At 43.7% G+C, this 16,444-nt stretch overlaps 1 protein-coding gene across 4 annotated transcripts in view; it reads left to right on the top strand.

The window, feature by feature from the left end:
* The window catches only part of PDE3A (phosphodiesterase 3A), a 326,281-nt gene that overhangs the window by 211,067 nt on the left and 98,770 nt on the right, over positions 1–16,444 (top strand). For 2 of the 4 annotated variants that reach the window (XM_063134777.1, XM_063134781.1), the window contains exon 2: positions 10,431–10,481. The exons of 1 other annotated variant lie outside the window; for it this stretch is intronic. In XM_063134777.1, the coding sequence (XP_062990847.1) occupies positions 10,431–10,481 (51 nt within the window). Of the gene's footprint in view, positions 1–10,430; positions 10,482–14,313; positions 14,515–16,444 lie in introns of those variants that run through there. One more of the 4 variants, XM_063134780.1, reaches the window with a different exon arrangement.

The following is a 16,444-nucleotide window of genomic DNA, read 5'->3' as shown; positions in this document are numbered from 1 at the left end:
TTGATTTTGCTCTGACTTTTTATTGTTAGTTTTACCCTACCCCATGCCTGTTTGGTGCATTCTCTTCCCCTCCTTATTGTTTTATTATGATTTTATTAGAATGTAAGCCTATGCGGCAGGGTCTTGCTATTTACTGTTTTACTCTGTACAGCACCATGTACATTGATGGTGCTATATAAATTAATAATAATAATAATAATAATAATAATAATAATAATAATAATATCAACCATGTTGGTAACATCCACCAGACAGAGCCATTTAAAACGGCTTCCTTGTATTGGTGGTAATGTGTAAACTTTCCCTAACTTTTGGCTTGTGCTTCAGACCAACATTGGACTAGATCAAAAGTACATTCCTGCCACCGGTCACTGCCGCTGGCCCCCAAGTTGCCACAACAGTGCCACAGAGAACTGTTAATGACATTTATAAATGTGAGGTAGAAAAGCAAGAGAAATTTTCATCTATCAGGAGCTTTATAAAGCAACTATTCCAGGGAAATGAAAAAAATCCCAGTTTTTCTGCAGATTGATTTTTAAAACAGCAACAACACAGAGAACGCTTTTGGCAGTGCGCAAGTATTGTTTTGTCATGAAGAGACCTTTGCGTCATGTTTTGTGATCCCTGCCATACGGTGCCTCATACAATATTGCCCTTAAAGAGTTCTGCTCTGGATTCTGTCCTGTGACAGAGACCCTCACAGTATGCATGTAAAGATTTCTTACCAGAACAAAAAGGGAAAGAAGGGATGGGGGGAAGTGTGTGTTTTGTTAGTCTAGACTCTTTCAAAGATTTTATGGCACCTCAGGTTTTGCTTGGCATTGATTTTTGTAGGCCTTGGCCTGCTTCGTCAGACAGAAGAAGAGGCCTGAAGAGGCCACCTTTCCACAGTGCGTTTTGTGCTCCCGCTGTCACAAACACCACTGATGGATGTCCCTAACTGGTGCTGAATGCTTCACCACTTAGTAGCCTTTACACTTCATGAATAAAAATGATGTTGAGAGGAAGGGTCCTGGTAGAGTTTTTTCAAAGTCGGCATAAACACTTTCTGTAAACGTGTTACTGTAACTTTTTTTTCCACTTATGGAAAAATCCTTTTTATCTCCTTTGATGTATTTACTTTTCTTTGTTTACACATTTATTTATTTATTTATTACATTTCTATACCGCCCAATAGCTGGAGCTCTCTGGGCGGTTCACATGAGCTTGGTAGAAATTAATATGCTTCCCCCCTCGCCCCCCCCCCCCAAAAAAAATTATAGCTAGTTTTCTCTCTCTGTTGTATTGTGTGGTTATTTAAACAACAGGGAATGCTTATGTATGCAGTTCTGTATACCCAGGCCCATTTAACTTGAGTTGCAATTGAGTGACACCAACTAGTCCATTTCTAGTTTGACCTTGGGAAAATTCCTTATTGACCCAAAATACTGGAGATCTTTCAGAAACTGGAAGTGAGCAAAATGCATTCAAGGAGGCCTCCAAAATGACTCTGAACCCAAATTTATCTTACTCCACCCTGCACCAAGCTTCTAACTTGCATTACTATTATCAAATGCCATTGTAGGTAGGTTGGTGATTGGTTGGTGTAGGAAGAGATGGTGATTGGCCCAGAGTCGTTGGGTGCGTTCCATGGCTCAGGAGGGATTTGAACCTGTGTCATCTCAGTCCTAGTCGAACCCTCTAACCGCTACACCACATTGGCTTATTATCAACTGCAAGGAGCAAAAGGAGGAGCCATGCTTGAAAAGCCTGGGCAGATAAACATCTCTTCCCGGTGCCGAAATGTCATCAAGGTTGGTGCTAGTCAAGCTTCTCTCCCTGGGGAGGACATTCCACAGAGGGGCACCATAACCCAAAAAGTCCTCTTCTGATCATCATTTGAAAGAGATCCTGGGATCATGACAACAGACTTTGGGTAGAAGGTGATTGTCATCTCAGGCGATCATAATGTGTTATTTTTTTAAAAAAATATTGGACAGCCTAATTAGTCCGAGAAAGTGGTAGCATATAGTACAATCTTTCTTTTGCAAGCCCAGCACCATACCCCTTAAACCCTTGATCCAAGCAGTCAGGAGTCAGGACCTAAAACTGGGTTGCAAGCTGACCTAACATGGATCATATCAGTAGTTGCACAACCACTGCTGACTGTTGTCTATTTAAGGCATAATCCTATGCATTTTTAGATGGAAAAAAGTCCTACAATTCCCAGCATTAATGACTTTTTTTAGAAAAAAGAAAGAAAGAGTAAACTAGAAACTGGGATAGGGATGCATGGAGATAAGGAGATAAGGAGAAAGCAGAAGGGGAGTGGAGAAAGAGAGGTGTGGAGGAAGAAGCAGGACACAACAGACAATGAAAAGCAGGTCTCATTTAACAGTTTGGAATTAGAGGTATGTCCTGGGTCAGACAAGGTTGGAGCCTAATATACTACACCAGCCTTCCCCAACATGGTGCCCACCAAATGTTGGATTACAACAATGAAGGAGGTCCAATGCCATTTTCACCCACTGCTTCACCACCATGGGCTGCAGTCCATGGGGCACCCCTTCCAAAAAAGGGCCAATATTGCTGGTTTGCCGCAGAGATTTGGTGGCAAACTGCTCGGTAGAGCTACAGAGCACAACCTTGGTTAAATTTAGCTTGGAAACAAGCTAAATTGGGCCATGCGGTGCTCTGTAACAGCTACAGAGCGCCAAACGGCCCAAATTTAGCTCACAAATAAACTAAATTGGGCCATTTGGAGACTCTGTATCTTCTACGGATGCCATTTTGCAGGTGGAAATTTTTAAAAGAAAAAATGGAGGTTCTGGGGGTGGTGAAGAGCACATGCACCCTATAGGCTGCATGTTGCCCATCCCTGGATTAAACTTCCAACATTCCTCAGCCAATATAGTTGGCTGGGGGATGCTGGGAATTGTAGTCCCATACATCTGGAAGGCACCAGGTTGGAGAAGGGTCCACCGCTCTATACTGGCTCTCTATAGATCATCCAGACCATTAAAGCATACATAGTTGAGTGTGTTTTTGCAAATGATAGGTTACGCTATCAGTATCGTACATGTCCCTCAAACAGCTTACTGCCGACAACTCATCTCTCCCTCCAAATGTTTCTTGGTGTCTGTCACCCCAGTAGGAACTTGGATTCCTACTGAAGTCAAACACAGTTTACGTCTTGGAAATAGGATAAAAAGGTCATATACTGCCATGAGAAAAGTCTTGAAGTATGTAGTCTTTTTCTCCCTCCCTCCCTCCCTCCCTGCTGGCTTCTCTTCCAGCACCAAATATGATCTCATCCCTTGACTTTCTTTGGAACGGAGATCACAGTTAGAAGCTTGAAACAATTTCTTCACCATGAAGCATACAAATGTCTGCATTTCTTGTTTACGCTGTTTCTCATGAACGGCTGTACCCAACCACAGCTTCTTTGCTCATGAACTTACTCTTTTCCTAATGTTCAACCACGAGTCGCTAACATTCTTGGTTTATTGTTATTATTTGTGTCGTTTATATTTGATTCTCAGCCTACAACATGTTTGATAATTTTGGTCTGAATTATCACATTTCAGAACATATTTTCTCTCAAAACACACATGTTTTAAATGCATTTTGATCCACTTTTGAGCTAAGAATTGTGTCACAGTACACAGGAAATGCAAAATTTACTGGATAAAAACATTTCAATTTGCATAGTCACCCAGCAGTTGAGGCTCATGTCCAGGGCTGGGCCTACGATTTTGAGGGGGCCTACTCCAAGTCCCCCTGGTAGGGGCAAAGGAGGACCCTTTGGTAAAGATTTATTACAAAGGAGCTCTCCTGTGAGTGAGCAGGACTGACTCCATTTTGAGACAGCCAAAAAGCCAAGGTGTCTTCACACACACACACACACACACACACACACACACACATCTCCAGCAGAGATGAGACAAAAGCTCATGAATGGGGCTGAGAGCAATCACAAACAGCCAGATCAAGCAATTCAGGCCATAGCTAGACCTAAGGTTTATCCCTGGATCGTCCAGGGGTCAAACCTGTTCATCTAGGTGCCACACAGGGGATCCAGTGCTCAGGCAGGGGTGAACCCTGGATGATCCCAGGATAAACCTTAGGTCTAGCTGTGGCCTCAGTTCCTAATAGACTTCATAGAATGCATTCCCTAGAGGCAAAGGTGGGATTACCATTACCTTTTTAATAAACCGTTCTAGTTCATATGTATTTAGAACTGATTAAAAAAATACTTAATAGACAGTTTGAAATGGGGCCTACATTTCCCATCTGGCCCGGGCCTATTACCAGCTTTGCCCAGCCCTGGTCATGTCAGGCTGCTGGAATTCAACAGACATAAATTCCTAAAGTATCCCTACTTCTGATGTAGGGTTGACTGAAAATAAACCACTTACCCAAGGCTACCCAATAACACCTTAAAGAAAAGAAGAAGTGGAGGCACGTTGCAGTCTTGGAATATGTGACAATATTTTCACTCTGGTCAATAATTAGCTGGCAGTTGCCCCAGTCAATTGACAATGGCCACAGCTAGACCTAAGGTTTATCCTGGGATCATCAAGGGTTCGCCCCTACCTGAGCACTGGTGCCCCTATGTGTCACTTAGATGAACAGGTTTGACCCCTGGACGATCCAGGGATAAACCTTAGGTCTAGCTATGGCCAATGTTTGACGGGTCAGCTGACTACTGTGCAAACACTACTGGCATGTGCAGTTAAAATAATTCCAGGTAGAACATCTTAATGGAACAACTCTGAAGAGCCAATGTTAATCAGAGTAGATTGTTCTGGACAGATCACATAAGAAGTCTTGACTAGACAGGGGCAGTCTGCCACAAGCGTATTAAAACTATTGTGCACTCCCATAAAAGGAAGGAAGGAAGACAGACAGACAGAATGGTGTATTTATTCTTAGTAAAATAGGACCACAGATGTATGACAAATTTGTTTCAGTTTGTTTTTCATCAGGATTTTACCCAGTTTGCACGTTCCGGACAGGACATAGACTCAGACACAATCTCTGGCCGAAGTTCGTACATGTCTGAGCTTGCAGTGTGATTCAACAACATGTGACCATTTGGAGAGAAAAAATGTGCATGAAATAATGCATGCTCTTGAAAATGCATACATATAGGCTTTAATCAATTTATTTATTTACAATATTTATGTACTGCTCCCCATTGAAAATTTCGGAGTGGTGTACAAGTTAAAATAAAATAAAAACAGAATAAAACGCTTTTAAATAGGTTTTAAAAGAAGCAAAATGTACAGCGAACCATGGCTGGTCATTAAAGAAAGGCTTCCTGGAATAATGACGTTTTCAGGAGGCGCCGAAAGGAATACATAGCTGGCACCTGCCTGACCTCCAGAGGCGGGGAATTCCATAGGAGGGGGGCCACCACGCTGAAGGCTCTTCCCCTTGTAGACTCCAATGGGAGGATGGATCTATGTGGAACCACCAGGAGCAGACCCTTGGATGACCTCAGTGACCGGGCAGGTTGGTAGAGGGGAAGGCGTTCTCTCAGGTATCCTGGTCCCAATCCATGGGAGAAGAATGCATGCCTTTCAAAGATGCTCACCATTGATGCATACCTTGGGAGAGAGATGCATGAAAATACACACGGATTTTCATCTGCAAAGAAAAATGCAAAGCCCTCAATCTGATAAGGACTGGAGTCAGAATGAGCTTTGACGTGGCTAATTCTCACCAGGTATTTTTTCACTAGCATTCCTGACACTGGGCCGTGCTAGCTGGGGCTGATGGGAGTTGAACTCCAAAAGGTCTGGAGGACACCAGGTTGAGGAATGTTGGATTAGAAGAAAAGTGCCCTTGCTGCTTTCCCCCACCATTTTATTTGTGATGAAATATCCGCTCCTGCAAAGGTGTCATAGAATGCACAGCCCTCAAATATTTTTTTCTTTTTTTTTAAGCCTAAGAATCAAAACATCCTGCAGTCTTCCACTTTCGAGTGCGTGTATCAGAGGGTGGATAATTCGGACAGAATAGGGATTCTGTAGTTGTACCGCCTGTCCTGCTGCTCAACATTCTCCCTTCCTGAGCTTGCTGAGGTGGTCTTGGGGTTGTGCTGGAGTCTCCATGGCTTGTAATGCTGGTGGGGAGGGGCTTCGACATACATGCTGAAGTCGGGAGTATCTCAGGACTTCATGGCCTCCATGGCAAACATGGGTCTGTCCCAATTATTATCTGGCTCCACTCATTCAGCCGGGCACACTTTGAATCTGGTTTTCTGTGTAGGGTGGGATGATGGTGATCTGGGGGTGGGTGGAGGAACTTTCTATGGTTCTGTTGTCATGGACAGAAACCACCTGGTGGGTTTAGACTTGCTGGGACTCAGAGCCATGGTACATTTGAGAACATAGAAAGTTGCCTTATATTGAGACAGACCATTGGTCCATCTAGCCCAGTATTCTTGACACTGACTTGATAGCAATGGCTGTCCAGGGTCTCAGGTAGGAGTTTTTCCTGCCCTACTTGGAGATGGCGGGCATCGAACCTGGGACCTTCTGCATGGAAGGCAGATGCTCTACCAGTGAGCTACATCCCTTTCCTCGAAGAGACCTTGTCTGGGTCCTCAATGCTGTGGAATTAGAGGCCATTTCAAGCCCAGGGGAACATGTGGGCAGTGGTGGCTACATTGTGGAATGTAGGTGGTTTTGGTGGCCTTGGCATAGAGCCTTGTAACCCTCCTGAGAGCCAAGCATGAGAAACAGTACATTATGTAGATTGCGGACCACAACCAGTGTAGACAGTGTCAGGGATTGGTGAGCCCCTTCAGCTGGAAGAAGTGAGGTGTGCAACTCAAGGATTCTTTCATGCTGCCTCTTGAGTGCTCATGTAATGTGAGAATGGTGTTGGTTGCTAGGCTTTGGGTTTCTTCAAGAGCCCAAACCTGCCACCTTCTGGAGCTAGCCCGGACCTCAACGAAAGTACTGGTGATTTCTTTTATTTTCTTGTTGTGTCATATTTATGTTGTAGTGTGAATTTTTGCTACCGATAAGCACTGGCTTGTGAACCTTAGATTTGTATGGGAGTTGATATATAGTATTTTGACAATGACGTTAATCCAAATTAGGTTTCATCGTAGGCTGCAAAAATAAGGAGGTTAATTCCTGCAATGATGCTTGGCTTCCGAAACAGTATGGAAGTATACACTGGTTTCTCTTGGCCGTCTTTAATTCTACCCCCAGGCCTTTTGGGTTTACACCGCTGTATTAATTCAGTAGATGGTGGTAATGAATTACATGCTCAGGGTGTGGCTAAAGCACAATGTTTTGCAAAGTTTGCTTTGCAGCCACAAAAGGCGGTGACCATGCCAGATTTTACAAAGACATGCTTGTCAGGGGGTGGGGTGGGGGGTGAAATGGAAGACATATGGGTGCTATAGTTTGCTACTATGAGTTATTACAATGGTTTTGAACGGGAGAACCTCTGCCAAGTTTATTGCTGGCGTCAGCAGCAAGCAGCAGCATTGTTCTCAATGGGCTTTTAAAATCTTTTTCTTGGTTGGGGAATGTGTTCCAAATTCAGGAAAGAAATTTAGGAGTGATGTTGTGGGAGCAGAAGGAGATGGCCTCTGAAAAAGGGATCTTGTTCTTTGGTAGAAACAAAGAGTACAGTATGCTCCTTTTGCATGGGATTGGTGAGAAACTAATTTTGCCCGTTAAAAGCGATGGCTGTCTGTGTGAAATGACTTCTAGAATTTGGTACGTAATAAGCACCCATATTGCAAAGCTGGGCATATTGCAATGGTCTTTCATCTGAGGGAGCAGCTTCATCGCTTATTCACAAAAAATGTGTCAAATTATTATTATTTATTTATATAGCACCATCAATGTATATGGTGTTGTACATAGTTAAAAGAATAAAACAGCAACGCCCTGCCACATAGACTCACATTCTAATAAAATCATAATAAAACAATAAGAAAGGGAAGAGAATGCACCGAATAGGCACAAGGGACAATAAAACTAACAGTGTGAAAGTAAGAACAAAGGCAAAGGACTTCGTGAAGAGTTCCAGTCCCTATGGAGCAACTTCCAAGTAGTGTTTAGGAATATGGGGCGTTGCCTTTTATCAAGCAAGACTATTAGTACATCACCATTGTCTACATCAGGACAGGCAACTTGCTACCCTCTGGATGCATTGGGCTACAACTCCCATGAGCCGCAACCAGCGTGGACAATGGTCAGAGCTTATGAGTGTTGTAGTTCAAAACATATGGAGGGCATTGGGTTGCCTACCTCTGTTTTATAGTGAGTGGCAATGGATTTTCAGGTTTCAGGCAAGAGTCTCCCCCAACTCTACCTGGAGATTCCCAACTCTACCTGGAATATTGCACCTGAGACCTTCTGCATCCAAGCATGTATTTTACCGCTGAGCTATTTGAGAGCCACCGTGAGGGCCTTTTGTAGGCTCCTGCTTTTCTTTAGGAAGTACAGAGTAGCACCAAATGTTGAGATATAAACTTGGATTAATCAATTAACATATTTCAAGAGCCAAGGCATTCTGAAATTCCTCTAGGCTTGTCAAGCAACATTTCCCATAGTAGGGTGACCATATGGAAAGAAGGACAGGGTCCCTGTATTTAACAGTTGCATAGAAAAAGGGATTTCAGCAGGTGTCATTTGTATGCACGCAGCATCTGGTGACATTCCCTCTTCATCACAACAATTAAAGCTGCAGGAGCCCATTTATGTGTAGAGGTAGAATGCTATTGGCTACCAATCACTAGCATGCTGACTTTAAACCCCGGTGGGTCAACCCTTTTGGTAAATGCATATAGAATACCTTATTCAAGAAAACTCATGACCAGTGTATCGTTTTCAGCCATCTTGCTTTAAGTGATCTGCCAATGGAGCATGCAAATGGTCTGGGAGAACCTGATACTGTAGTATTGCTAGACCTGATAGGCACCTGAATGGGAGACTGCTCCAAGTCCCATCTCAGCTGCTCTGAGCATTTTAAAGGGAAAGTAAGATGCTTTTCGGGAAGGAAGACATTACTATGGGCTTCCCCTATAAGATACAAATATGATCAACGTTGCACATTGCACTTTTCCTCATGGTCTTCCTGCTGCAACCATTTGATGGTATTCCAGAGTGCTGACTTCACTTATCATTTCTTTTGGATCAACGCATGAACAAAAAGCGCGATGCAGCTGTGTTGGTGGTTGTGTTGAGATTTCTAACCTTATGCTTGTATGGATGTTGATCACCAAGTGTTTTGGCTGTCTCTGTGCAATTTTTGCTTATTTGACAATACACAAAACAGTCCTCAGAATGAACCACTTACATCTCCTTTGAGATTTGGAATGACAGCATTAAAGGCCCTTTGCTGACGTTCATACACGATCGGAATGTCTTCTTCTGGGACTTTCCTGATTGCAGCTTTCACAATCGGGCAAAAAAGAATGGTCTCAGTTTTGGTATCTTTGTCTTAAGGTGGGGGGGGGGGATACACCAGGGTCGAATTGTAGCATCAATGACATTGCAGAGGGAGTACTTAAATTAAGTGTTCCCTGTGCAATATCAACAGTTGTAAAGTAGGTGCTTTCCGAGTATAAATGCAATCATGGGAGTAGTTGCTTGTGTTTAATCAGTGAAGTAAGGATTTAAATTTGGTTCAATGTCAGCTCTGTTAATTAATAAGTTTAAGATTCATAGGTCTAGATTCATGGTGGCTAAAGCTGCAATCCTAGTTTACACACATACTGGAGAGTCAGCTCCATTAAACACAATGGGGCTCAGTTCTGAGTAAACATATATTGGATTGCATTGTAAGTGGCCTGTAATTCATTCATTTTGTTCCCTTCTTTGCATGAAATTATCTGTATCAGCATCCATTGTTCCTAATCTCTTGGCAAAAAACAAAACACTATTCGTAAAAGTGTTTTTAACTGGAAAAGTTCAGTAGTTTTACTTTTTTAGATGTTCATTTACTTATTATTTTTTGACATTTATACCCCACCTTTATATAAAATTAGGGTGACAGGAAGACAGGCCTCCTGTATCGTTAACAGTTGCATAAAAAAAGGGAATTTCAGCAGGTGTCATTTGTAGGCATGCAGCACCTGGTGCAATTCCCTCTTCATCACAGCAATTAAAGCTGCAGGAGCAGCTTTATTTATACCCCACCTTTATATAAAATATGCAAGGCATCTTATGTTCAAATAATAAAACAATATGCAGTGCAACATGATAGTTTATCATGTATTTCGTACAGTTAGCTAATATTATAACAAAGTATGTCACTGTCATTTATTCCATCATAAAATAATTTACAATCCCCCCCTTTTTTAAAAAAAAGGAATGCTAGGGGTGGGTGCAGCAGAGATCTGTGTTTTATAGTTGTAAAGCTCATGAAACCTTTATAGAACTATACACATTATTATTATTCTCATCTTTCTATAGATCATGGGACATTCTGAATGGGATCACAAACGAGGACCACGAGGATCGCAGGTCAGCTTTTGTAACATTTTTCTATGGTTGATGTAAAATGGCAGAGATTATTATGGGTCTTTTGCCCAGCCTAGCATATAATTTGTATTATTTGGTGCCTCAGAAAATAATTCCACTCTCATCAGGAGCATGCTTATATTCCTTACCTTATTAGGGTTTAAAGAATCATCATCGTTATTCTTCTTATTTATTATTTCCGTCCGCCACTGCCTTGCCAACCTTGGCTGTTTTCACCCAGAGTCACTTACAGTATAAATATAAAACAATACAATACGGTCATAAAATGCAACAATACAAAACAAACAGCAAGTCTTGCATTTGTGAAAATGAGTCACCATCAGTATGCGCTTCTCTCTCTCTCTCTCTCTCTCTCTCTCTCTCTCTCTCATTGTTGGCAGTTGTTTGTGAATGAAGGCAACCAGATATACAACTGATGGACATGTTTGAACTTCTTATCAGTCAAAGTATTTTGATTTATACCGATTCGATATTGTCAGTGGCAATAGAAACTGCCAGCGTGTTGTGGAAAGGCAGGATGGCAGTTCTACAGGTTTAGACAGGACTCCCAGGCAGTCTGTAGCAACAAGCCACTGAGGAACCACGCCAGACACAGCAGTTATATACGGACAGATGGGACCCTATTGGTTCTTCGGGTCACCTGATCACTGTTGGGCTGAAACCTCTGGGTCAGGGTGGGCAGCTTGCAGCCCTACAACTCTCATCAGCCTTAGGCAGCAGAGCCAAAAGTGAAGGATGCTGGGAGTCCGAGGGCCACAAGTTGCCATAGGACATCTACACTTCAGGTTAGCTGCAGTTCCATTTTCCTGCAAGCTGTCCTGACCACTGTCAGAGTTTCCAGTTCGAGAACCCTGGCACCTTATAGGAACTAGACCTGAAGCTCATGAGAAAATGGGCATGTGCAGAAGACGGCAGGGCTCCTGCAGCTTTAACTGTTGTGATGAAGAGGGAATTTCACCAGGTGCTGCATGCCTACAAATGACACTGGCTGAAATACCCTTTCCTTTATAACTGTTATATGGTCACCCTATTAATAATATACACCTTTTGGTGTGTATTTTGTCATATTTTTTAGTAAGCACGTTTTTTCTGTATTATACACATTTTTGTTGGCGCTTGTGTGATGTGCGAACTCTAATCCCAAACTTTGGAGCTTAATCTTGGACTGTGGCTTTGGCTTGTGCAGGCAGGAGCTCGGCTTGCAAACTAGGTAGGTTCAACATTGTATCGGCAATGATGGTCAGGACAGAGGCTTTCTTGTGCAGGAGAGGGGTGTGGTTACTTCTCTATGGTTAAGCATCGGACTGAGCTCCGAGAGGTCTGATTGGTACCCGATGTTATAAAGGTGCAGATAGGACTGGCCTTTATAATGGCCTTTTGATTCAGAGTGGTTGTACTCACTGGCTGGTTTGCGTCCCTTGAGTCTCAGAAGCTGAAGGGGTTGTATGAGGCTAGCCATTTGGTGGAGCCCACTCAAAAAACAGTGGGCCTCAACAGCTGTCCTCCCTCTGCTGCTGCTGCAGCTAAACTAACCGGCCTTCTGCATCAGTTTTTAATCATGTGGAAGGCTAAAGGGCCAACTCTTAAGAACATATTGGCTTATCCTGAATGACATATTGAGTGTCGTTGGATCCACTGATGCTCACTACTTCTAATGCTCTGCCACCTGCCCAATTCAAAGCACACTCCACCCTTACTGAGGTTTTACAATGGCATGATGAGTGTGGGTTGAACCTCTGTGTGAGGTGACACAATTCCACAGTCATTTCGCCATTGACCTCAAATGTCCGCCGTTCTTTGGATGGGGGGGGGGAAAATGTGCAAATGTTGCATATCAGTCATGGCACACACTTTTTATTTCTTTGCATTTACACTCTCTTGGAATGTGTTGTGGGCTTTGAGTTCCCAGTGCCTGTACGTGCAGCCAAGTCGATGAACACAGCGTTGTAGGCACTTTGGCGGTGACCCTGAAGTTCCTGCCAGGCAAACCATTGTTGCTCAGTTCTGGGTGTGATGGCGGATGGGGTCCAAGGGCTTACTAGGAACTCAAGCAATTGGCATTTGGCTCTGTGTCTATCATATCTGTGTCTAACATGTCTGAAAGCTCCTCAGGATGTTGGGAGTGCAGGGTTTGGCTGGTGGATTTTGTTTACCCTCTGAGCACACCCCATAGTTCATGACCGGGCAGGGATGAATCCTGACAGTTTGCCCGATTTTGGTCAGAATCATAATGCTAGACTAGAAGTCTGTCCCACAAAGGCATTTTAAACCTTTCCATGTTTGATTTTATATCCTGCTGTTTTTCCTCCAAGAAACCCAAAGTGGCATACATAATCCCCTTCCTCTCCATTTTTATCCTCACAACAACAACCCTGAAAGGTAGGTTGGACTGAGAGCCTGTGACTGGCCCAAAATCATCCAGTGAGCTTCCATGGCCAAATGGGGATCAGAACCCAGATCTCTTGATTCAAAGTCGAACGCTCTAGCCACTACACCACACTGGCTCCTCATCTCTCATCTTGGTATAATTGGCCCAGAAGGCTGCCTTCAGCAAATGAGATGTTCCAAGCTTGGCACTGTAAACCTTGTTTGCCTAAAATTGAATCTCCGTCCGAAGGTGTATGCTTGCCTTGAAAGCATGCACTCTACATTGGTATGTCTCCCTTTTGTGGAATGGATAGGGATGCTTGCCAATCTCTGTGTCTCTCTGTCTCTGGGCTTATCTACACCTAAGGCTGTAGAGGGAGGGAGGGGGGAGGATCACGGATTTACCTGCTTCCACGATCCTCCACCAGCATCTAGATGACCACGTGATGTCGCAGAAGGGAAGAGGGACGTCGCAGGAGCCATTTATTTTTTAATTTTTTTAAGAGGAGCCGGTCGCATGGCCCCAATCTGGGGGGAAAGATGGGTAAAAAACACACACACCGCACCCCAACCCCCTGCCATCCCAGAGATGGTGAAATTGCTCTCCCCCACCCCCAAAGAGCATGGAATCCTCCCCGAACAGCTCTGTACCCATTTTGATAGCCGCAGTTACTCACGAGGAGGTGGGAAGCTGGGACGGACCCCCACGGAGCTTGGGATGTTGCTGAGACCACGGGAAAAATTGGGATAATCGTGGTCTCAGTTATCCCAGAGAAACTCTCTGCCCGTTCCTGGTTAACCCCAGGATCCCCTGTGTGTCATTTAGACACACAGGGATGACCTTGGGATGATCCCGGCGGAAAAGGCTGGTGTAGACATGGCCTCATTCTCTCTCTCTCTCTCTCTCTCTCTCTCTCTCTCTCTCTCTGAAAACCTTCAACACATTGTTTTACAGAAACGGAAAAAGGGAAGCCAATTTATTGAGGTTGCCATATGGACAGGATTTAGTTGCTGATATCGTTCTGGTGCTGTTGGTTTACTGAGTGGGTGGTGAGCCATAACCTCTGGTCTGTGTAGAACAGGCAGTCCTTCCTTTCACAGCCTTCATGAGCCGATGCTCATATATATATAGAGAGAGAGAGAGAGAAAGAGAGGCACATGGGTCCGGTGTGTTTTAATTCTCTTTAAATGTAAAAGCTCTCAATTATATATAGCCGAGGTGCTGAAATTTACCCTTGCTGTTCCTAAGCAACAGCTATTTTCAGATTGAGTGCGTCTGGTGTTGTCTACCTACTTCATGCATCTATGAGGTAATTCATCAGCGAATGCGGGCTTTCCCCCCACCCAACCACCAGTACCAGCCCACTATCTCTCCCATGGCTGCTTCCGATCGGACTTGTAGATCAAGGCTTGCAAAATAAGGAAGAGTTTGGAGAGAAAACTCTTTGTCCCATACGTTCCTTGCAACACCTTTGCAAGCAAAAGAAAACTTTGGGACCCCTGAAGTCGTCTTGAGCAATGCAACTTGAGGGTCGGAAATAACACCTTTGCCGTTGATTTGGAATCCTTCTGAGGGAAAGGAATCATGAAACGGAGACCTTTGCTGTTGTTGAAGCGTCGATGGGAGTCAATCCCCATTATGGAACAGGTACTATTGATTCTATAGTTGCATCTCTTGTTGATAACTGCAGTTGATGGGAGTTTGAGCAAAGAACTGGATACCTCTCACACCGTTGCCGGAGCCTCAACTGCAACTGCCTGTAGTTCTAGTCAATGTGGGGTTACGGTTTTTGGATTTAAAAATGTAGCTGGTCTGTTTCTTAGAGCTGAGAACCCCAGCCTGAATCGTAGGGATAACATGCATTATCCATTTAAATGATGAATAGTTGCAGGCTAATCCTAATGAATATACAGCTTAGCTGCTCCTAAGGGATCCAGAAAAGCATACCAAAGGCTGCTGGAGTTTTTTTAACCGATGATGATGATTTGACAGTGGTCATTCTTTAAAGGGGGCTGTTCCAATGTAAACCACTGGGTAAGACTTGAGAGATTTAGCAATACAGACTTCATTGTGTTTTGCAGAATACAATGGGTAGATTCGTAGCACATTTGTGGCATAAGTTCAGCTGCAGAAATCCTAAGTGTTTGGTAACCCCAGCTCCTTTAAAAATGAAAAATAAATAAACATGATGTTAGCATCTAAGAATGTTGACGTACTTTTGTGAATCCCAGTGGAGAGATGGTGCCTAAAAGGTTCCAAAAAGCTTGGTCTATTTTCTAGAACCTGAAATGTTCTTGAATCGATGATGGAGATTGTGTTATTCTTACTAGCAAGCACATGCTAGGACATGCATGCTTAGGGGAGTGGAAGTTTTATTTTGTGGTTCAGAAGGAGGCAGGCAAACGGGCCTGTTTGGACATAACAGCCCCAGCTTCTTAAACCTCCTTCACTCTGTTCTTGCCTCTTCCTTTTGCACGCCAGCTAGCCTATGCGGCAGGGTCTTGCTATTTACTGTGTTATCTGTACAGCACCATGTACATTGATGGTGCTATATAAATAAATAATAATAATAATAATAATAATAATAATAATAATAATAATAATAAATTAAAGCACAGTTCCCCATTACATCCAAAATGGGGAAATGTGTTTGATATTGGTTTATTAACCAGGATCGTAAGCCAGGATCAAATGGTAGGTTAAGATCCTGGTGAGTAAACTGACATTAAACCACAGGTCCCTGAGTGAGATGTAATGGGGGACTGTGATTTAAAGACACCTGTATAGAAACCCTGAAGCTGCTGATGCATGATGGGAGGAGGCAAAGAGAGGGGCAGAGGGGCGCGCAGAGGTCCAGCACTCATTCCTGGCTTAATAAACTGTGGTTTATCAAGCTGGGAACATTATGTCCAAACCAGGCTAATGAACAACACAAGTATTCGAAGCATGTTAAAGCTGCTTCGGTAGATGCTGCTTCCGTTCTGCAATATGGTGGCAGGTACCATGTGCTGTGCTAAGCCGTCCGTGTGGAATGGCTTACTCAGATAATCAGATAGTTTCCTTTTTGAAGGTTTGCAGTGGCATGGCAAAAAAATAAATAATGCTCAGTCTTCATGGTGAGCACTCGTCCCGTGGCTTGCACTTGTGGGGTGCTGCAGGGTTCGAACCGAGAGATCTGTAAGACATGCCAAAAACGTGTGCGTGCAAAGACCCATGTTGTCTGGGGGAGGGACTTCCAGGTTATTCAAGACAGGAAACTACCACCAAAGAGCAGAATCCAGATCCTGGGGGCTGGCCCTGTTGCGCTGCCTGCAAGATTGCCCCATGGCCAGCTGCATTTCCTAAATTTGGGCCACTTGTTGCTAAAAGAAGCTACAGGACTTTCTCTCTGCACTTGCAAACTGATGGCTGATGAGCCAGCTTCTCACTTGCCTGCTTTCCCATTTTCCTCTCTGTTCCAAGTATTTCTGTAGCCATTGGAGGCTGGATCTTCCTGGCAATGTCAGCCACCATATGGATGGTCTTCATGGTGCCGGGTTGGCGATGCCTCCCTCCTGAACCCTGCACTTTACCTCTC

This window comes from Elgaria multicarinata, chromosome 9 (genome assembly GCF_023053635.1).
Source record: "Elgaria multicarinata webbii isolate HBS135686 ecotype San Diego chromosome 9, rElgMul1.1.pri, whole genome shotgun sequence".
NCBI classification, from domain to species: domain Eukaryota; kingdom Metazoa; phylum Chordata; class Lepidosauria; order Squamata; family Anguidae; genus Elgaria; species Elgaria multicarinata.
The sequence above is the reverse complement of the archived record's forward strand: the minus strand, read 5'-3'. Positions and strand labels throughout refer to the sequence as shown.